Source organism: Ochlerotatus camptorhynchus, unplaced genomic scaffold (assembly GCF_037179485.1).
Source record: "Ochlerotatus camptorhynchus isolate MF236.1 unplaced genomic scaffold, CSIRO-AGI_Acam_v1.1 ptg000494l, whole genome shotgun sequence".
Classification (NCBI taxonomy): domain Eukaryota; kingdom Metazoa; phylum Arthropoda; class Insecta; order Diptera; family Culicidae; genus Ochlerotatus; species Ochlerotatus camptorhynchus.
In genome coordinates, this window is record NW_027040979.1 from 474691 (window position 1) to 498933 (window position 24243).

At 37.6% G+C, this 24243-nt stretch overlaps 1 protein-coding gene across 1 annotated transcript in view; it reads right to left on the reverse strand.

The window, feature by feature from the left end:
* The window catches only part of LOC135712600 (fibrillin-2-like), a 177997-nt gene that overhangs the window by 139607 nt on the left and 14147 nt on the right, over window positions 1-24243 (reverse strand). Inside the window, exon 3 of the mRNA XM_065235551.1 lies at window positions 793-1266. Coding sequence (XP_065091623.1) covers window positions 793-1266 — 474 coding nt within the window. The remainder of the gene's footprint in view (window positions 1-792; window positions 1267-24243) is intronic.

A 24243-nucleotide genomic window follows, 5' to 3' on the forward strand; every position in this document is an offset into this window, starting at 1 on the left:
GTTCGGACGTGATTGCCCTCAGAATTCAAACGACTGTAGGACGAAGAGATAAATGAAGTGTTAAACACGGACGGAGAAGATTTGACTGTGCTCTAGTACCTACTCTAGTGGCAAAGTGGCGTTCTAAAAACCACACTACAGCTGCTCGCTCACGTCTGTCTTTATCTGGGACGGAAATTCCTCTCGCAGATAGAAGGGAAAATCCGAGACGCGTGCTAACAATTAATCAAACGCTTCAAATTCCTCGTCACCACCGACAAGCATCTCAACATGTATCTCGTCCCACCGGTGCCGAACTAACTGAGTAAAGAGGAAGTAGCTAACGAAAAACATCACTTCCCAAGCTATTTGTCACTTTGTCGGAGAAGGAAAAAATAAATTGTAGCTTTAAACGATTCTCACCTCGCCAACCATTCCCACACCGCTCCCAACCAACCAGAAAAATTTGAATCCAGAATCAAAATCCGAGATGACATCTGGAATGATGATCGATTTGGAACAGCTTCAATGGTTGAGCGAGGAAAATGAAACAAATGTATGGTTCGACGATAGACAATTTGACAAATAAAACAAACAGAGCATTGCCACCACTGTCGGTCTGTGATTGACTGTCACCCACAGTTTAAGCAGACCCCTCCACGCCCAGTCAGACGCAGTGACTTGACAGATTCTTGACTGCCACCTGTCATGGGCAAAAGCGGGATGTGAATAGATTATGATTATAAATATTGAATGCACTATTCTGGAGTGAGTTCCAAATTTTCAATTCCGCATTCAGGGTACGATACTCACCGTGACACGTCCGACCATCGTGCTCATCGAGCACAAATCCATGATAGCAAGAGCACTGGGCCTTCGAGCGAGATTCGCGTTCATCATGGACCACATGGCATTCATGGTCACAACCACCTTGATTATCACTACAGCTTGGTACTTCATCAGTGGTCACCTCTGGTTCACTTTCATCCTCACCATCTTCTTCGTTATTGGTAAGTTCATCTTCAGTCTTAGGATGCAATTCGGGAGGATGTATCTGTTCCACCCTGGCTTCAATCTCCTCACTATGGTGATGCCCATGCACGGCAGTGGAATGAGAAGTCGATTCCACGTGGATATTTTCATCTATTGGTATATCCGGTAGTACCGTCGCTGGTGTTGTTGTAGTTGAAGAGGTATGCTTCGATAACTCATGCAGTTTATCGCCATCTTCTGGTTCAGTTGGTCGTTGTCGGTCTTCTGCTTCTTCCTCGTCTTCTTCGTCGTACTCTGAAATGAGATGATTGAAAAAGGAAACGGTAATTAATTGGTGCTTCCGATTTATTTTGATAAACCATTTAAATCAGAGCCAATCACTTTGCGGCTTGTTTTGTCATTCTTGTCCACGATATTGGATAAGTTCTATTTTGCAATAGAAACAGGATAGAAATGCATTGGGTGAAATATCGCTCTTATTGACGCGTCTTATTAAAATAATCATCATTCAAATTTATCAAAAGAGCAGTACCATGCCAAAATTTTAATCGATAGGACTCGACCTTCTCCGATTTGCATGAAACTTTGCATAACTGTTTGCTATGGGCAATCATGAAAAAAAATCAACACAATTTCAAATATGCCTTCCAATTATTAGGTTTCTTTTTATAGAGATTTTTAGTAACTCTATGTACGTGTTACTTTGAAAGTCAAAACATTCGAGAGAATAATTAATTTTATAAAATACCGTCTGCAGAGTCGTTCACTTCCACTGCAGTGCTACATATATCATTTGTACCTAGCATGAAACTCCTTTTCAGCGGTACTGATCATGCGGGTAAGAGGAAGCCAAACTATTTCTACACCAAGATTGCAACACATTATTTTAGTACCATATTTTTGCTTGATGTCATCCCAATTCAAATTATTCAAATTGCTTACCAAATGCATCTCCCCAGTTCCCATTCCATTTTCAGCGAATTCCAATAACCAAAATATCTAAGTCACTTTGCCCCGCAGGTCCACTATTCGCATCGAAGCTATTTCGCCTTCTATGTCCGACCCGAGTCTTTTAGAGTCAAATTCCCTCACCACCACGCAGCAGAGGAGATGGATGAGCCAGATGGAATCCGCCACGGGGACCAATATTTACAAAGATTCAACATTTTATGAACATAATAAATTGGATTAAGCGACACTAATCTCCCGCACGGCATCATTTCACGATCTTTTAGCCCAGCCGACCGCGTGACCGCGTGCGGCGGCCGTGTCGGCGGATTCTTCTTCATCTCCTCCGTCTTGAAGCTAGGGTCAAAAGAATTAGCAGCTCAATCAACCTCTACTAGTTAGCTCAGCCAAACAAATCCAGGGTGGTGGATATCGATTTCATCCTCTCTCGCGCCGTTAAGCGAAAAGATCCGAAAACCCCGCGAAAGGAAGATTGATCAATTCGGTTTTGTTTTGATCAGTGACAAACTGGCATTGTTCCTGCCACAGCTCCCTCCTGACCACCCATCCGATCGATAATCTTCCATTGTAAAAAAAACTGTAATTTAAAAATAGATCAGTATCTTGGATCTATCACACTTGGTTCTTTCACTTTTCCCCGGCAGCATAGCTTCGCTTCGTGCTCCCTTTTGTTCGGCGCGAAGATTTCCTCTTCAGCTTTGGGTCTGGGAGTGTCGAAAAGACGCACTCCTAGTATCCAAATGTCGAGATCCCGTCAGCTCTAGTGCATGGCTTGCGATTGGAATGACGAAAAGTAATCAATTCAATAATAACATTTTTTTTTCCCTCCCCCGCTCGCTCGGTGAGTGGGGAAATTTTTTGGCATCTTTAATCGATCCCACCAAAACTAGATAAAGGTGAGATTCGATTCCACGCGCAACCGTTCGTTCGAGCGAAGAAGATGAGAAAGATCGCCGCCGACGCCTCCACCCTCACCATATCGGCGACTCAGTACCTGATACATACCTTGCCACGTCCGAGAGCGCAGGGAAATGAAAACGATCCGATGATTAAATTTGGTAGATACGACTGCGACGGAGATTGGGCTTGCCGTTGTTGGTCTGGTCGTCGCGTGGACTAAATTCCTATTCAATGATGACCGGTGCACGTGGTGTTTTCGTTGCTGCCGTTGGGAACCTTGTTGCGAATCGTTCAAGGTTTAATTTGAGGAGGGCGCCTTGTGGTTTTCGGTAGTTCTATACTGCTACAAACACATAATAGCAGAGTAGTACATGAATAAAGGCAAGCGAAAAGGGATTTACGTGGCTTTCGGTGCACTTCGGACTCGCTATAGACTCGCGCTTTATCTAGATTAAACTGACCAGTGGTCACACTTGCTTCCGACGGAGCACGGATAGCAGCTTGTGGGTTCTGCTGGCTAATGAATGTATACATTATATTGGAATTTCAGGCCGGTGCATACTGGTACACTGTTTCGGAAAGGGACGATTTAGGTGAAATCCTTTTATCAATGTTTTAACTACACAGCAAGAAATAAAAAATTTTACACGTAACCGAGTTCACCCGTAACATAAAGGATGGTAAATGTAACCCGACCATATTTAATTGAATGTGAAAATTAACGCTTGTCTACGCAAATTAGATAGTATGTAAATGTAAATGTGGGTTTCTTAACTCCCCTGTATATAATTCTTGCGAAAAGTGTAATGGCAGCTGTTTTAATGGATTTTTTCCAGAACAAATAGTTTCGTATCAAACCTTCACCAGATGATTTTCTAGAACCAACGCATAGAGGGAAACAAACTTTGTGCGAAAATTTAACTAAATTTAACTGTCGTAACTCAGCCACGATCCAGCACTCTCAAAAACATTGGCATTGGACAAGACTTCGGATGCGGGATTTCTCCCTTTCGGAGAAAATCAGAAAGCTTATTTTCTTGCTGCGATATGTCAGAAGACTAATTTATTTCCAGCGGCGCCGGTGGTGTAGAGGTAAGCGTGATTATCTCTCACCCCAGCAGGCCTGGGTTCAATCCCAGTCGGCGCCGCCGGGATGTTCTGAGGCATAACATCTCTGATCACGCCTTCCTTCGGAAGGGAAGTAAAGCCGTTGGTCCCCGGTTCATGAGTTGATGGGTCGATAGGTAGGGTCCAGGTGTGGGAGCTGCCTCCCTGGCGTCGGTAGCATTGGTGCTCAGCACGGAAAACAAGATCGACGGAAAACAAACCAAAGGAAAAAAAAAAAAAAAATTATTTCCACTTCCATTTCTCAACACTCAATTATTGGTGAATCATAGATGTTCGAATGTTCAAACATTCGTAGGAATGCTTTTGTTATTCATTCCTTGAGATGAAAAAGCCAGTTGGTTTTTTTTTAAACTTTATTAGAGAGATTTTTAGCCGTTGGCTAGTTCATCTCTATAAAATGGGAGGCCCCAGAGGGGGGTTCCGCCAGCAAATTTTGTTACGGAGTTGGCTTACAATTCACATATACTCAAATAGAAGCCATTAAAACAGATTCCAGTAAAAAGACTAACAATACAGGCAACGAGAAGAAAAAAAAAAACAATCTGGTTTGATGTACCAGTTATGTAGTTAGGTAGGGTACGAATCGGATAGCACCAGTATGGGCCGGTCCGAGGGTGTTGTAACGGCAACAAAGATGGCCGCAGCTTCAGCGGAGAAAACCGAGCATTGTGGTGGTAGGCTGCTACTCATCGGTGCTGAAATTCCGGCTACTCCAATTCCGACCCCAGCTCGGGAAAGCGATCCGTCTGTGTATATATGGGCATGGGTTGGATAGTCCGAGCCTAGCAGTTCGGCTATTGTTCTCTTCAGCGCTGCAGAGTTATCTCCAGCCTTGAACCTGCTCTTTATCCGACTATCGATTTTTGGTGGAGGTATGCGCCAACTTTTGTCTCCGTACCAGTGGACCTTGGCCACTGGGGGGAGCTCCGAATTGGCAGTCATGCGGAGGAGTCTGTTCCCCTCATCGAGGAGAAAGATCCTGTCATTTCCGGAGGTCATTGCGGTAAAGGCAGCGGCTTTCGTTGCAATTGCTGCGGTTATACGATGGCGGAAGGGCAGAATACCCGCTTCGATGTATGCGGCATCGGCGGGCGTTGACGGAAGAAAACCGGAGACAATCCGAACGTAGGTGTTAAAAGTTGGTGCTAGTATCTGCACGAGCTTTTCGGTGGCGATGCACGTCATCTCAAGACCGTACAGTAGGCGACTATCGATGACGGCTCTTGCAACCCGGAAACGAGTGTCACGATTGTTAGACCGGTGGGGGCGAGAGATAGTGCGGATCAAGTTGATCCTACTGCGGCAGTTGTTCTTGATCGCCTTAAAGTGCTGCTCGAAGTTGAGGGACCGGTCAACAAGTACCCCCAGAATACGGACCGTCTTCTTCAGTGGTATTGGCTGGCTTTGAACTTTAATAGGTGGCCCGCTGACACGGTGCCGGGATGGACACACGTGGCACCTGACGCCTTAGCCAGCTGGCTAAAAATCTCCATAATAAAGTAAATAAAATTTAAATCCTTGTTGATGATGTAACGATCAGGAATTTTGTATAAATTTGTTTATAACTTAATAGGTTTTAATTGTTTGAATTATATTCCTTTGTGTAGGCAGTAGGAAGACACAAGCATTTTTGCTGAAATCTTTCCCAAGAGGGGTCCATTTAATTTCCCCGGTAATCGAGACTCAGGGGATCTCCACGTGGACACGGTCCACCCGTCGGTTCGTCAACCTGCCGGCACGGCAGAGGAACCGCCATCGCACCGGCGTGTGAAACGCCATTGCTCGAGCTCCATTCATCGGATCATCATCGACGATCGCTAACGAGTGCGTTGAACCCGTGGATAGGTCATCGACTGTGACCATCACTTAAGCCAACGATCATCAGGTGAGTCAAACCCTTTTTTTTTACTTTGGAGTGTGGCGTCCAGCGAGGGCGCTACGTAGTGATGTTTTGCCAGTCTAAGATTTTCCAGACCTCGTGATTCTCGCCTGTAAAATATGCGCGCGTAAGATTTCCGACGCCACTCCATTGTCACCAGGAGCGCAGACTCGTTTAGAGCTGAGTTCAGCGTTGCCAGATATACCGATTTATCGGTATTTATACCGATTTCCGAACTAGATACCGATATACAGATAAGGTTCCTCAGAATACCGATTTTTGCGATTTTATTTAAATGATTACAATTATTATTGCCTGCCCCCGCTCGAATTTTGGTGAAAATTTTGTGAGAGACTTGTATCTTTTTGAATACCTCATATTTTTTTAGCCTTCAAAATTCTAAACAATCATCTCTAAAGATGCCTTTTGCTTGATACTCTTTAGACTAATGTTTGCATTTCCTCACCGTTTTTGGCCACCCATCAATCGAGAAATAGTCGATGGTTCTTTCCGGTAATTCCTAGGGAATCGAGGAATATTTTTTGAACATTATTAAACTTCCGGAAGTTTTTATTCATTTTTAAATTTCCTGAAGTTTCATTCAATTTTCCCTGGAATTTTCTTCCACCTTACCTTGGAAGCTTCTTCAGCCTTCGCTCGAATGATTCTTTCATCTTCTCCCGCCAGTGTTTTAAACTTTCTCGGAACTTCAAGGATGCTATCAGATTTTTATTGCGGATCCACACGAGCTACAGGAACATTTAAGGAGTTCTGAAACTTCAGAAAAGTCCAGACTTTTGTGTAAGTTTCGATAAATTAACGACAGTTTCATTAACTTCTGTTAATATTCGAAAACCCGGAAATTTAAGAAAAGTCCAGCGAACTCCAATGAACTTAAGGAAACATCATCAATATTTTGGAAACTTCACAAGTCCAAAGAACTTCAAAGAAGCTCAGAGAACATCAATTAATTCCAATGAAATTGCTGAAATTATAAAGGAGTTCTGAGAAACTCAGACAATTTCCGAAAACTTCAGCAATGATCTGAGGAGCTCATGCAAATTTAGGAAACTTAAGGGAAGTTACATGAACATTAGAACATTGTGAGATAATTTTATGCTTAGTTCTATGTTTTTTAATGGTCTCGATGTGGTGGTGTCGATAACTTTTTTAAATTAAAAAAAATCGGGAAGATCAAAGAACTTCAATGCTGATGTTTAAATAAATTCAAGAAAATTGAGAGAGCACTTAAGAGATTTCGTAATCTTCAAGAATGTCCAGAGACGTTCAAAGCTGATTAGAGATATTTCGGCAGTCCTATTATAATCAGGGAAGTTCCGAGCGCTTTGAGGATGACCAGAGAACTCCAAAACAGCACCGGATTTCAGGAAAATTACAAGAACTTTTAAGAAATTTCGAGAAATTATGAAATATTCCTAAGTGCATTCCAGGAATGTTCCGAAAACTTAGGGAAATTGCGGAGTCTTCAGGGATGTTTTATGAATATCAGGAAAATTTTATAGATCATTAGAACATCCCCCAGGAATATCTTTCTTCCGGAATTTTGTCCTTGTTTCTTTCAACTTTCCGTAAGCGCTCTGGCTTCCGATTTTCTTCAGATGTTTCTTCTAATCTACCTGAGGAAGTTATTATTATTATTTTACCTTATTAAGGAGGCTTTCAGCCTTGGGCTGGTTCGCCTCCCTGAGGAAGTTTCTGCCAGAGTCTCCAGGAAGTTTATTTCATCTTCTCCAGGAAGGAAGTTCAATTCATTCTCTTAGAAATGTATTTCGTCTTCTTCTGGAAGTTTGACCATAAGCCAAAGGTTTCTTTTTTTTTTTTGAGCGACTTCTATTGGAAGGTTTTTCCGAGCTTTCTTCTGGCTTCCCTGGAAATGGCAACTTCTGAAAATTTACTTCCGGCTTCCGAAACTTTTCTGGCTTCCTTCCGATTTTTTACCGATAGTTTATTTAAATTTTCGCCACAAGTTTCTTAATTCGTGTCTTGGAAGTTTCCCGAATGCTATTCCTGCTTTTCTCGAACTTCATCCAGGAGAGCTTCTTTCGTCTTTCTCTGGATAATTGTTCAGCTCCATTCAGAAGCTATTTCAAACGTTCCCCTGAGTTTTCTTCCGGAATTTTTCGATCATAGTTCAAAAGCTAAAATTTTGCTTTGATTGATGGATTTCTCAGTCTTAAAACACTGCAACGACTACGATGTAATCTGCCCGACATTTCGGTCATGGGTTGTGGCTTTTTTGAAGGGAAAATATTGATTGTCGTTATTACCAATAGTTTATTCGTTGTAGTGGCTGATTTTTCATATTTTGGTTTCATTTAATGATATTTAATTGAAAAAAAACACGACTTGGTCACAATTTCGATCACCACTTGAGGACAACGATAAGTTTAAAAATTAAATAAAAAAAATTAAAGATTGTTTTAATACTGAGAAAGCCGTCAAACAAAACAATTCCCCTCAAATCCCAGTCATCACCATCGTTAAAAAATTGTAATACCTTTGATACCGATAAGCTTTAAAACAATCTGGCAACGCTGGCTGAATTGCCAAATGAACAGATAGGAGCATATGAGCACTTTAGTTAGGGAGAGAGAAATCGCACACACTTGCTGAGAGTTTGAATGTTGGGGAGAGTAGTCCACTTCCAGATCGGGGCGACGTCTAGTGGCAAGTGACGAGACTGCCGATAAGGATAGATTCTCTTTCGTAGAGGTCTTTTTGGTATGGGTGAGCTCTCACCGACTCTCTGAGTGATTATTGTGTTTGTGATTTTACGGAGATAATAGGGTTTTCATATTTGGACGGTTAGTTGAAAGCTGGCTTGCGTGATCCGTAAATCCTTTCTAGGAAATTTAATGGACTCGCCCTTACGAGAGTCTCAACCGGGCAAATTTACATTGGGCGTGTGGTCTCCCTTGGGGAGTGGTGCTGAAGCCACGCGTTTTAACTCGGATCGTCCGAACTGGCTACAATGATTAATTGTTGAATTATAGTTACTATAGTAATTCATCGCTTTTTCACTTACAGAATTGAAGAGACGTGCATTTCACATGTGGAAGCTATTTATTAAGCAGTTATGTTTTTATTAGTTGTTAAATAATGTATCCTGACGAAGTTATTTCTATTGGATTATTTTGTATTGACACTCTCAAGCAACCATTTTTGTTTTATTGAAGTTTTATAGCAGTTGATATAACCAAATTATAAAACCTTCACTGACGACCACATTGCTTTAACAACCTCCTGACAACCGATATAAAGCCATGTCACAGCCAATTGGCCCAGTTGTAATGCAATCATTAAAACTTGATACGCGAACTACCTTAGTAGCATAGGTTTTATGTCAGTTTTATTAAGTTGATAAAACATGATACGCAAAACATTTTGACAACCTTGAAGGTTTTAATTTGGGTTTTTGGATGATAGTTAACATTGAGAAATATTTTATTGCGGTTTTATTCTTTCCATGTTTGATGTGAAATCATGATCCTTGTCAGTTGATAAGAATAGCTGATATTATTGTATATTGAAAATAAAGATGACTTATTACAATTGTTATCCAATATGTATATGCTTCAAAGCATGCCGTGCAATATTTATGGTGATTATTTTACCAAATAGGAGCATAAATTCAGTGCGCCATATGAATACTAAAATAAATGGATATTTTTAATTTGTCTGCATTAGCTTCATGCATTAAACAGTCATTAAAAGATTATCTATTTAGAACAAAACTGTTACTACTGTTGAGCAATAACCAGTGTAATATTATTTGATTATACATAGATGTATGAAAGTGATTTATCGCATATTAATTAAAGCGTAATTATTCATACTGTGTGAAATTTTTTCATACTTCCACCTTTTTTTCGTTATAAGTTGTGCTTCTCCTTAAAAATACCTCAATATAATTGAAATTATATAGCATAACATAAACCTAATGGTTGTATATTAGCATTTCGTAGTCCAAATTGAGAGCGTTAAGTTATATTTCAGCTCTATAACTACCTTGCTGGTTTTATTAGGTACAGCAACAAACATTAAAACCATGGTAACCTGTCAAAAAGTCAACATTCCAAGCGATCCTCCTATTTTCTCTTGTAATCAAGATGTTATAAACACAGGCGTGCGGAAGGGGGGGCCAGGGGGGGCCATGGCCCCCCCAAATGATTTGTGTTTCATACCTTATGCGCCCTCCTGATGCTCCTCATGCTAGACCTTTACTGTTAACGCCCTCTTATTGTTTTCATACACATTATAAAAAAAACCAAAAGTCCATAAACATAACACACACCTTTCTTGTGATGTATCAGCAAGGTGAACAAAAAAAATCTAAGTACTCTGAGACAGCCGCAATCATGAAGTGTTTAACAAAATTGTATGATTAGTTTAAATGCCTCCACACAAAACGATCTTTAAAAACTTGATTTATTTTCTAATTGTTAAGCAAAAGCAAATTCGACGGAGGAATTAAAAAAGATGATTTTATTTTTAAATTACAACAAGCAGCCTAGCGCCCCCTCTAGGAGTATCTAATTTAAATTTCATTTGTTTTTACTTCGATGATACTCATGTCATAAAACAGCAAGGCGTTTGGAAAATAAGGAATTTGAAAGTGTGATTCAACAGGAGGGCACCAGGGGTATTTGATTAAATTTTATATATTTTTGGTGAAATATATTTTTTTACTTTGATGACATTCATGCTTCTGGATGCTGTTAGAATGTTTAATAAAATTAGAAAAGTTTGTTTGCGCTAGGGGTCTTTAATGAGTTTGATTTTATTTTTTAATTTTTGTTTCCTGAAATTGGAATTGTTGGTTTGTATCAGGGGCGGTAGGGGTCTTTAATTGAATTTAATTTTTTGTGTTTATTTTGATGATGAGCATGCTCGTGGAGGGCGTTTGAAAAATGGGGAAATTGGATGTGTGATTTCAACTATCTCTGCTGTAACAGAGGGCGCTAGGGGTCTTTAATTGAATTTGATTTTAAATATTTTTTTTCTTCTATATTTTTTTTCTGGAAGGCGTTTTGATTTTTTCATTAAATATAAATGGTTTGCATTATGGGACGCTAAGAGTATTTATTTTTATTTCTTTTTAATGATACTAATGCAAATTGAAGACGTTTGTGATGTTTGAGAAAATTTGAATTTTTGCTTTTAATTTCCTTGAAGCAAAAGGGGCGCTAGGGGTCTTTAGTTGAGTTTGATTTTATTTTTAATTTTTGTTTCCTGAAATTGGAATTGTTGGTTTGTATCAGGGGCGGTAGGGGTCTTTAATTGAATTTAATTTTTTGTGTTTATTTTGATGATGAGCATGCTCGTGGAGGGCGTTTGAAAAATGGGGAAATTGGATGTGTGATTTCAACTATCTCTGCTGTAACAGAGGGCGCTAGGGGTCTTTAATTGAATTTGATTTTAAATATTTTTTTTCTTCTATATTTTTTTTCTGGAAGGCGTTTTGATTTTTTCATTAAATATAAATGGTTTGCATTATGGGACGCTAAGAGTATTTATTTTTATTTATTTTTAATGATACTAATGCAAATTGAAGACGTTTGTGATGTTTGAGAAAATTTGAATTTTTGCTTTTAATTTCCTTGAAACAAAAGGGGCGCTAGGGGTCTTTAGTTGAGTTTGATTTTATTTTTTAATTTTTGTTTCCTGAAATTGGAATTGTTTGTTTGTATCAGGGGGCGGTAGGGGTCTTTAATTGAATTTAATTTTTTGTGTTTATTTTGATGATGAGCATGCTCGTGGAGGGCGTTTGAAAAATGGGGAAATTGGATGTGTGATTTCAACTATCTCTGCTGTTACAGAGGGCGCTAGGGGTCTTTAATTGAATTTGATTTTAAATAAAATTATTGAAAATTTATAGTACAAATTTAGCTCCGACCTGGTGTATAGGAGGAGGGAAACCTTCAATGAAAATTAGTGGTGGAAAATTTACACCCTTCTGGTGATGGAGGGGCAAGTTTAATTGCAGAAAATTGGTGTAAATTACTAAGTGCTGGTGAATCGAAGGGCAAGTATTGGAAATATTGGAGGAAAATTTGCACCGTTTTTGTAAATGGAGAATTGTGCAAGCTTTATTTAAAATTTGTAGTACAAATTTAGCTCCGAGCTGGTGTATAGTAGGAGGGAAGCCTTCAATGAAAATTAGTGGTGGAAAATTTACACCCTTCTGGTGATGGAGGGACAAGTTTTTCTGAAAATTTATGGTAGAAAATTTACAGCGTTCTGGTCAATGGAGGGGCAAGCTTTTTGTTTTGGAAAATTGTGGTGTGAAATTTGCACCGTTATAGTGAATGGACGGGGTTTAACTGAAAATTCCTGATGTTAAATTTAATAGTACTGCTGAATAGAACTGCAAGGTGTATTGAAAATTTATACACAGCAAAAAAAAAATATTATAATATCAGCCTGCGGTTGAAAGTCTCTTAAATAAACAAAATAAATCAATCAATCACTTCAGTATCACATCAAAGTGGATGCACTTCAATCTGTCGATAATATCGAGGGGGGCGACACATCTAAATCTCAATCATAGATGCTCGAAAAATCTCACGCCAGCGAATAAATCTACGAAAAATCTTCTTGACATTTTAAGCATCTAAATCCATCTACTCGCATCGACTTCCATCTTTTTGCAGGAAATCTTCAAAATCTTCATCAATCTTCTTAAAATCTACTCATCGTACGTGCAGCTAAGCACAGCAAAACAAAATCGTTGCATCGAAGATAGAGTCGCCCCCCTCGGATAATATGGTGTTAAATTACTTGCCAAAAAGGACAAAATTATCATTAATACAGTGCATGAACTGACATTACGCTGCTTTTACTGCAATTGTTTATTTTTGTGACCATACAAATTTCATGGGGTTTTTGACATGATAGAAGTGCATCCTCTTGGATGTTATATTAAAATTTTATTTTTTGCTGTGTAGTGTTAAATTTGCGACGTTCTGATGAATGGAGGGGCAATATTAACATTTATGGCATTATTAACATATTAGCAAATGGCCTATTAAGACAAGCTTTATCGAAGATTTCTGACTGGAAATTTGCCTCATGCTGATGAACGGCGAGGAATAAAAATATTATAAATAAATATTTCTCGTGGAACAATCGCACTGAAATGGTCCATGGATGTCTAGTTTTCAGAAAATTTCTGCTGTGAAAATAGCACCGCATCGAAGCATTTTGGGAGGAGGTTAGTTTCATAGCAAATAACGGGTGCAAAAATTGGTATGAAAAAGACAAATACTCAAACTGACTCTCTCATACCATCGCAAATTCTGCACAGTGTATATACACACTATAGTAAAATGAAGCAATCGTTCTGCCCTTTTTCGGTTGCTGCGCTGTATGGAAGCAGGTTTATTTTTAGCATTTCTGTTGCCCTCCCGTTCTGAATGAAACCTTCTGCGTGTAGATTGTATCGTACCTCTCGTCACTCATTTTCCATGGGCCCAAATAGACAACTAGTGAAGACAAAAAATTTAGGATTGAGGTTGAGATGTACGCTGTTCGTATCCGATGTTAGAGAACTTGCATTTCCCTTAATTATTTCGATGCCACCTTTCATCTAAGGAAACAATGAATGTTGATGTAACGAAACTGTTTTTCAGGATGAATGAAAAAAAATAAAATCTTTTCACTAACCCGAAACAAGAATCGAACTCGAAACTTCATGATTAGTGACTCCGCACTTTTGTGCTGTGCCATACTCAACAATTAAATTAGGGGTATCCAGTAATCAATTTATATCAATATCAAATATATTCATTGCGATGGAATTGAACATGTTCAGCCCAGAAACAGACGCCACTATTTTAGCGCGAATGTTCTCTTCCAAGCGTTAGAAAATAGGATTGTGATTCGAGTTTTGGGGGCATCTGTTTTGTAAACAAACATTTAAATCACCGATTTCTCGCGGATTAAAGCTCAATCTTGCAATCCAACTTAACTAAAAGGATAGAGGAATGATTCCTCTATCATCTGGTTGAGTCGAATTGCAAGATTGTACTTTAATGCGCGAGTAATCGACGGTTTAATTTTTTGTTCACCAAATAGATACGCTCAAAACTCAAATCACTCCGGAGTTTCGAAGGAAATGTTTTTAACCGCCGTAAGAATTTTTGTAACAAAATGGCTTAAAGCATTAATTTGTCAAAATGGATAATTCGATCACGAAAACTAACAAAACCGTCAGATAGCGTAAAGTTCTTTCTAACTGTTAGTAATGTTAGTTTGCGAGGGCAATTAACTTCTGAATTCTTTGTTTACAAAAGCACTTAAGTTGACTTGAAAATGTTTGAGTTGAAAAATCAGCTATAATCAGAAACACCTCATGAATAGGGTTAGTAATACCGGGCTTGTTTTCCCAAAACCGGTTTTTCTGTACTCAGAAATGTAATACCGGTAAAACCGATACTGGGCAACATTTATAAAAAAAATGTAAATTGTTGCTCATGAAGTCATTCTTCCTGTTAGCGCGATTAATTGATACCTCACTTGTGTAACCGCTCTGATTAACTCTACGTTGCATATGGGATTAGAGCTAAATAATTCCGGGATCAGGAGGTGTCTTTTAAAAGAAAAACGATTTCTTTCCATTTATTTTAAATGCAAAATTCTTATTATACGGCCATTGATACCTTCTGAAAAGTGAACAGGATTCCACTAATTTTTTTTTTAATTGTAGACTTTCTTTTTACTAAACATTCTGAAGATAATCCAAGTTAAACATAAAAAATGTATTACAATAATACCGGTTTTTAGTTGGCAGGACAAACGAATGTTTCGTACCATTTGTGAAAGATGTGTTTTATATACGATATTCAGTTATACGAAACGGGTTTAAAAGAAATAACTAATATTTATTTTCGATATATGTTCTATTTACAAGGACAAATAACTTCCGGATATTCAATCCGAAGTAATGTGCTTTCTTAAGGAAGTACATAATTTTTTATTTGTTCGAATACATCTGTGTCACACTGTATATATGCTTACAATAAATAACAACCCCTGAAAATTTCGTTAAGAATGTGCAAAAAAAATAATATCGATATTTAACTGGAAAGAGTAAATGACACATTCTAAGTGACGTTTCAACGGTTGTGATCTATCTTTGTATAAGTTTTTGTACGGTAACTTAATGAAAATTAAAGTAGGGGGACATTTCCTCCGAAACTCCGGAGTGATTTGAGTTTTGAGCGTATCTATTTGGTGAAACAAAAAATTAAACCGTCCGATTACTCGCGCATTAAAGTACAATCTTGCAATTCGACTCAACCAGATGATAGAGGAATCATTCCTCTATCCTTTTAGTTAAGTTGGATTGCAAGATTGAGCTTTAATCCGCGAGAAATCGGTGATTTAAATGTTTGTTTACAAAACAGATGCCCCCAAAACTCGAATCACAATCCTATTTTCTAACGCTTGGAAGAGCACATTCGCGCTAAAATAGTGGCGTCTGTTTCTGGGCTGAACGTGTTCAATTCCATCGCAATGAATATATTCGATATTGATATAAATTGATTACTGGATACCCATAATTCAATTGTTGAGTATGGCACAGCACAAAAGTGCGGAGTCACTAATCATGAAGTTTCGAGTTCGATTCTTGTTTCGGGTTAGGGAAAAGATTTTATTTTTTTTTTCATTCATCCTGAAAAACAGTTTCGTTACATCAACATTCATTGTTTCCTTAGATGAAAGGTGGCATCGAAATAATTAAGGGAAATGCAAGTTCTCTAACATCGGATACAAACAGCGTACATCTCAATCTCAATCCTAAATTTTTTGTCTTCACTAGTTGTCTATTTGGGCCCATGGAAAATGAGTGACGAGAGGTACGATACAATCTACACGCAGAAGGTTTCATTCAGAACGGGAGGGCAACAGAAATGCTAAAAATAAACCTGCTTCCATACAGCGCAGCAACCGAAAAAGGGCAGAACGATTGCTTCATTTTACTATAGTGTGTATATACACTGTGCAGAATTTGCGATGGTATGAGAGAGTCAGTTTGAGTATTTGTCTTTTTCATACCAATTTTTGCACCCGTTATTTGCTATGAAACTAACCTCCTCCCAAAATGCTCCGATGCGGTGCTATTTTCACAGCAGAAATTTTCTGAAAACTAGACATCCATGGACCATTTCAGTGCGATTGTTCCACGAGAAATATTTATTTATCATATTTTTATTTCTCGCCGTTCATCAGCATGAGGCAAATTTCCAGTCAGAAATCTTCGATAAAGCTTGTCTTAATAGGCCATTTGTTAATATGTTAATAATGCCATAAATGTTAATATTGCCCCTCCATTAATCAGAACGTTGCAAATTTAACACTACACAGCAAAAAATAAATTTTAATATAACATCCAAGAGGATGCACTTCAATCATGTCAAAAACCCCATGAAATTTGTATGGTCACAAAAATAAACAATTGCAGTAAAAGCAGCGTAATGTCAGTTCATGCACTGTATTAATGATAATTTTGTCCTTTTTGGCAAGTAATTTAACACCATATTATCCGAGGGGGGCGACTCTATCTTCGATGCAACGATTTTGTTTTGCTGTGCTTAGCTGCACGTACGATGAGTAGATTTTAAGAAGATTGATGAAGATTTTGAAGATTTCCTGCAAAAAGATGGAAGTCGATGCGAGTAGATGGATTTAGATGCTTAAAATGTCAAGAAGATTTTTCGTAGATTTATTCGCTGGCGTGAGATTTTTCGAGCATCTATGATTGAGATTTAGATGTGTCGCTCCCCTCGATATTATCGACAGATTGAAGTGCATCCACTTTGATGTGATACTGAAGTGATTGATTGATTTATTTTGTTTATTTAAGAGACTTTCAACCGCAGGCTGATATTATAATATTTTTTTGTACTGTGTATAAATTTTCAATACACCTTGCAGTTCTATTCAACAGTACTATCAAATTTTACATCAGGAATTTTCAGTTAAACCCCGTCTATTCACTTTAACGGTGCAAATTTCAAACCACAATTTTCCAAAACAAAACGCTTGCCCCTCCATTGACCAGAACGCTGTTAATTTTCCACCATAAATTTTCAGAAAAACTTGTCCCTCCATCACCAGAAGGGTGTAAATTTTCCACCACTAATCTTCATTGAAGGTTCCCCTCCTCCTATACACCAGCTAGGAGCTAAATTTGTACTACAAATTTTCAATAAAGTTTGCACAATTCTCCATTTACAAAAACGGTTCAAATTTTCCTCCAATATTTTCAATACAGCTTGCCCTTCCACCAACACTTAGTTATTTTTCACCAATTTTCTGCAATTAAGCTTGCCCCTCCGTCACCAGAAGGGTGTAAATTTTCCACCACTAATTTTCATTGAAGGTTCCATTTTCCATTTACCACCAGACATTTTCAATTTAGCTAGCTTCTCCTATTATCAAAATGTTTCAGGTTTTCCACCAAATATTTGCATTAAAGCTTGCCCCTTTTTTCAGGTTTTCACCATAAATTTTAAGTTCTTCCTTCCAATCATCAAAACGGTGCAAATTTTACACCAGAAATTATTATTACAGTTTGTTTCGCTATACAACAGAAGAATGCAGATTTTCCACCAGAAATTTTAAATGTAGCTTAATTTTTAATAAGCTTATGTCTCCATTTACCAGACCAGTGCAAGATTTCCACCAGAAACTTTCTGTTCATTTCATTTATCAATGCGATGCAAATTTTGCACCAGAGATTTTCTATAAAGCTTGCTCCTCTATTCACCAGAACGATGCACCAAAAATTGTCAGTGAAGTTTGTTTCACAATGCACCTTTTGTGGTGCAATTTTCAGACTTTGTCTCTTCATGCAGAATGGTGCAATTTTTCCACTATAAATTTTCAATGAATAACTTCCGGATATTCAATCCGAAGTAATGTGCTTTCTTAAAGAAGTACATAATTTTTATGTGTTCGAATACATCTGTGTCACACTGTTTATATACTTACAATAAATAACAACCCCTGGAAATTTCGTTAGGAATGTGCAAAAAAATAATATCGTTTTTTACCCTTGAAAGGGTTAAATGACTCATTCTTAGTGACATTTCAACGGTTTTGAACTATCTTTGAATAAGTTTTTTTACGGTAACTTAATGAAAATTAAAGTAACCTCCATATATTATTGCAGATTGATTTATCAAGTTTTGCACTACAATACGTTGTACGTGACGTTATATAACCGCTCATCAAATCGATTAGAACTACTCAAATCATAAACTTATGACCAATTTTTATTGAAAATTTATAGCACTAGTCAAATATTAAGAGTATATTTAAGGGTGACTTAATGGACTTTACAGTAACAATACCAAACCTGGTAAAAAAAACTGGTGAATACAAGCCGGTAGAATGTGTAATATAACCAAAGAAGAAAGCTAAGATGAAATGAAACAGACAGAAGAAAAAACATAGGGAATTGAAAGGCCGCCATTTTGCCAAAAGTATTTTTTAAACCATCCATCGCAGCCTGAATTGACTTATTGTTGAAATTTTCGATTTCATACGAAAAACATGAGTACAAAGACTTTACAATATTCATTTCTATTATATAGATCTTTATATTCCCAACATCGTTAGTATTTCTTTAGCAATAATTTGCATTAGTTAGAAAACTCTTCATTTTAGGGAGATTATGTAAATAAATTTTGGCACCATGAATTTATCACTAATTTATATTTATTTGTACCGGGAACATTTGAAAGCTGACTAAATGGATAAAATTCTAGCAAAGTTAAAAAAAAACAGTTGAAAACTGGAATAACTGTTCAAAAACTATGAAGAAATGCTATTTAAGAATATTTAAAGAAAATTCAAAGTTTTATGTTGTCAAAATCGAATATAATTTTGGCAACATCGATTTAAACTTGTTCTTACATGACGCAATCATTTACAACTACCTCTAGCGTATAATTTCATCAAATGCAGCATTATTTAAAAAAAAAATAGCAATCGAAGCTTGTGAAAATGAACATGGAAATACATAGAAACTTGTTTTTGATTGAAAAATTTAAAAACACCGGTGTCATATGACTAATAAGTTTGACAGAAAATTCAGTTTCGGTTAAACGATGATTTACCTAGTGATCACTCCATCCGGTCCAAATCATCATCTTACCGCCCCTCAGTGGGTGTTTGTATGGGAGCGAGCTGTCAATTTGTTAATTAAATGTTAAACAACGAAATTATAATTTTGTTTTCAATTCCGATTTAAACATTGAGATGAAAATCTTTGGGATCGAAAAAAATATCATTGTGCTCAGAGCACCCCGAAAAAAAAATAACAACAAAAATACATTTAAAAACAATGTAACAAGACGAAAACCAAAACTAAATTGTCGTGGTACAAAAACCATCATTTCCATACATCCTTTGTCATTGACGAAGAGAAGCCGACAGTAATCCCTTTGAACAAATCCTATCTCATCTTTTACCTTCACTTCTCTTTTTTGTATTATGCATGGACAAAAAAAAAGCAAATACCGTCGAACGTGCATGTTAGCAGACTAGCAACCACACTATGAGCGCTTCTTGTTTTCCTTTAGCCAATATATTCTCCAAAGCGTTGAAAGACTAGTGGTAAACTCACATGTCTTTGAATCTCAAAGTAGGTGGTTCGGTTCCGTTATTTATACTTATTTTAAGTTTTTTGTGTTGCTTCCAACGATCATAATTTTTTGTCAAACAAACGGAACGGCTGACTAAAACGTGCAGTTTTTAATCCTCTCCGAGTAACCGACAGATTTAAGAGAGAGAACGTACTGAGCTAGTTTTTTCACGACGTAAATAAAAATGGACTGTCTTCATACGGAATTTGTCGTGCGCTGCTTGGAGTGCGATGAAGATAGTAGGGTAGAGAACTACTTCGGCCTAATCGCCCATTTTGGGCCTATCGAGCAGAATACTTCAAATAAATCCATGATTTCAGAGTTAACAAGTCAAATATGCGTTCGTTACGATACTTGAGTAAATAAGCTACCGAACGAAGTCAATGAGAACGCGTGGTATGAAGGTTTGCACCCATTATTTCCAAAACAAAAGAAACGCTCCGACCGAATCAATTTTCATCTTGCTCCGATAGGCCGATGTGAATTCATTGGCGTTTCGATGGCGTTTCAATGCGTTAGGCCGAGTTTAGAATCCGTAGGCCGAGTTTGGTGTCAAGAAGCAGTGTTAGACTTTTGACAACATCTCAACATTGGTTTCTCTTTTTCAAATCTTGCGGTACGTGCGGAAAGGTAAATAAATTTGAAAGCCATCAGTAATAATAACATTCCGTTTGGTGCTAAACTGCGCTAGATTAACAAAGACTAAGTGCGGGTTGTGCTTAATCAAGTCCCCGGCAAGGTGACAGATAACCTTAGTTTCACGTACCCACTTGCAAATAGTAGATGTCGCCACACGATGTAAACAAAGGGATTGTCCTTCATCACCGCAACGGTATTTATCTATGGAAAACCAACTTTTTGTTTCACTATGTGTGCTCTTTTTCAAAAAATTCCACACGTCATCATCATGTGTCTCACACTTAATTTTGCGCTTATTGTGAAACACATCCATTTCATGTGTGAATCTTATGCTATGAATCATGCCTGAACACTATGGATTTGAATTGTGACACACTTGGATTCTATGTGCCTCATATGGTGATATCAATAGCTTTGCACACCATAGTTCAATATTCTACAATATTCTACTTTATCGAATTCTACTTTACCGACTCTAAAAATGAATCGACAAATATATAAACAAAACTGCCAGAGGCCAGAGCTTTCACATAACTTCTTAATGGGTCTGATTTGGGATTTGATCATGGACTGTTGGGACGTGCTGCTGCTGGAGTCTTCGTTCGATCTCATTGTGCCACGGTTGTTCTCATATATGAGACGGGTTGATAGGATAAAGTCACAACTCTTGTTTTCGATGTTTACCTTTCTGAGCAAGCAATTCACATCGCATTGAAATGCAAAACACATTAAATCCATCTGTTTTGAACAGTAGTGTGATTCAATGTGCAATACACTTGAATAGATAGTGAAAGATTTTCAACATTTCAAAATTTGAAACATTAGAAATTAACGTGTATAACACATTGAACCAAGGTGAAATACACTTAAAGTAAATGTGATTGTGCATTTAAAAAATCAAGTGTTTAAACACTTCGATCGAACGTGTGGAATTTTTTGAGTGTAGGTTGGGTTCTTTAATTTTGCCAAAATATATCATCTTCTGAAAGAGCTCGTCCCGAAAAAAAATTACAGTGAAATTTTCAGTGGAAACAATGTTCTAACATTAATACCTATTTATTGTCGACAATAAAAATGATTGTTATAATGTTGTACCCTTCCGAAAACGGCAAAACTGCTACCTAGATGTACAATGAATGTACATAATAAAATGTTGTTACAATGATTATCGTATTTTTCATTTATTGTACTGTTAACATGATTCGATCATGAACAATAATGAACAACTCTATTACAATAAAAATTGTTGTTACATTAAATATTGATGTGTTTTCATTGTGGGTTACGTCACGAACAATAAAAATAAATCTAATTGAAGCATGCAGACTATGACAGGGTCAGCAACATTGCCAATGTAATCAAGATAGGCGCTGCTCGTATGGCTCTGGCTTTGACAGTTCGTTTGACTCAAAACCAGCCAGTCCACGTCCGCTCATCTCTTATCCTAGACCCTCTCTAAAGCTGGGTTTAGACTAGGCAAGTCATTTGAACAACTCAGTTGAATTTAATTGGCTTGAAAAGTTGAGCCTGGTCCAACTTTTTTCAATTCAAGTGAGTTGATCAAGTCAGTTGAATGGCATGGTTTACACGTTCAATTCGCGTTCAACTCAGTTGAATTCAACTGACTTGATCAATTGACTTTCCCTATCTAAACCCAGCTTTAAGCTGGGTTAAGATGGTTCAATTCAGCGTTCAACTAACTTGAACTGCGAAATGAACGTCCAAAAATCTGACCGATATCGGACTTGCTCTATTCGTTGCCAAGTCAAATGAACGCCGACGACCAGATCGGTTTGAGTTGAATTCAACTCACCTGCCTCATCTAAATCCCGCTTAATGCAGACCTTTCCCGTGCAGTCAATAATCATAATAATAATAAAAAGAAATCCACCACTTGAAGATGTCAGGAAGGAATTCTCAGGTTGAAGCATATTTCATGGGCGATTCTCTCCAGTCGAATGTATTAACTTATCAACGAGGAAGATCGAGTGCAGGGGAGTTAGCCTGCATTTTCTCACAAGTTTCGGATCGAATCTCAATTCAACAACCAGTAAAAAAAGGACTCACCCTGCAGCGCCGACTGGGATTGAACCCGAGCCTGCTGGGGTGAGAGGTATTCAGCTACCACTACACACCACCGGCGCCGCTAAAGAAAATTAACACGGGAAAAAATAGCATGTCCGAAATGAGATAAATGACTCATGATTTCATGAACACAGCGTATTTTCATGTTATGAAAATACACCATGAATAATATTCATGATATCATGAGCAACTTTTGCGTAACGCAGCAAACATTCCCAAAATCATGAATCATCCGAGTTGAAATCATGAGCTAAATAAATTCATGGGTTTAACTTTTAACCAAAAAAAATGTAAAAAGAATAAAATAATGCAACAAAAAACTGGATTCGAACCAAGAACCTTGAGATCACTAAACCCACACTTTAACCACAAGACTATCAGTACTTGTATAAGACGGTAGGCAAAAGGCGAATAAGAGATGCCTATGTAGTTCGGTTTATGAACACGGTTTTCCAAGTACGTGTAACCAGTGCTGATAAAAATCCTTTCTTCTACACTCAATTTAGCTGAATATGAAGAAAACCTTAACAGATAGACCAACTACCTGCATGAATTTGAATTTTGATATAAACAAATTCCGTTGATCTAGGCAACCTCTGAGTATCAAAAATAACATTTGTTTTTCTTCATTCGTGGCTGGATTCTCATTATCGCCTCTGTTATTGTAGATATTGATATTCGTCTTCATCTTGGTCGAGATGATATTGAGGATCAAATGCATAATGATTATTTTCATTTTAAACAAATATAGCGCTGAAGAACGTGGTTTTTAGACATAAGTCGACGGCAAATTATTGCCTCAAGCTGAACTGATGATAATATCGATGATTAAGGCAGTGTGGTCGACAATATTCAAAATAATCATTTTGCCCAAAATTTCGTTGATTATTTTGCTTTTGAGGATCACTTCTGATTTTGACAATTTTGGGTTTGATAATCGAGCGCTGGTGAATAAAAACCTCCACCTGGAGGAATGATTGCAAAGGCTCTCAAATTTCCAAAATCGACTGTAAATACCGTGCTAACGTTACCGGGAAACACTAAAGTTGGATCGTACAAAACAAAACAAACGTTGAAGTGGAACATACGACCGAAAACTACGATCAAAGGTTATAAGAGCACTCCAAAAGAATCCTGGGATCTCCGGCCGTGATTTGGCGAAAAGGTTCAGTGCGGCAGTTCGGCGAATCTGTATTCGAGAAGGTTTCCGGTCGTACCATGCCAGCAAACATCCCAAAAGGACGCGGAAGCAAAACCTGGTTGCAAAAAACCCTGCAAGGAAGCTATACGAGCAAGTTCTTACCAAGTATAACGGATGTATTTTGATGGACGATGAAACTTACGTAAAAATGGACTTTGGATAAATCCCGGGCTAAAATTTTTACTTTTCAAAACGTAAGGGGGATAACGGATAAATTCAAATTTGTCTTTGCAGATAAATTCGCTCGCAAGTTGATGATTTGGCAAGGCATCTGCAATTGCGGAAAGAAAACAAAGTGAAGTAATGAAATTGGGTTGTTAGCGGAATGCTAAATAAAACAGCAAAAGGGTTTATCTTCCATTTAATTCCACTTAATTAATTTTTGTATCCATGACAGATACGTATTTCGACTACAATGTGCAGTCTTCATCAGTGTCATTCCCACTAAAGAACTTATCAAAATCTAACCCCCTTAAGTACTCATCCCCTAGGTAAAAAAGTCAAGATCATAGGTATAAAAATGAAACTACAATGTGTTGAATCGGAACCTACCTAACTAATAAAAACCAAAGATTTAAGTAAGCTAAAGGAGAAAAATCTATACAAATCTCTAATAAGGAAAATCCCGTAGTCGAAATACGTATCTGTCATGGATACAAAAATTAATTAAGTGGAATTAAATGGAAGATAAACCCTTTTGCTGTTTTATTTAGCATTCCGCTAACAACCCAATTTCATTACTTCATTATGATGGCTACCAAGCCTTTGGGGATTTTCCTTATTAGAGATTTGTA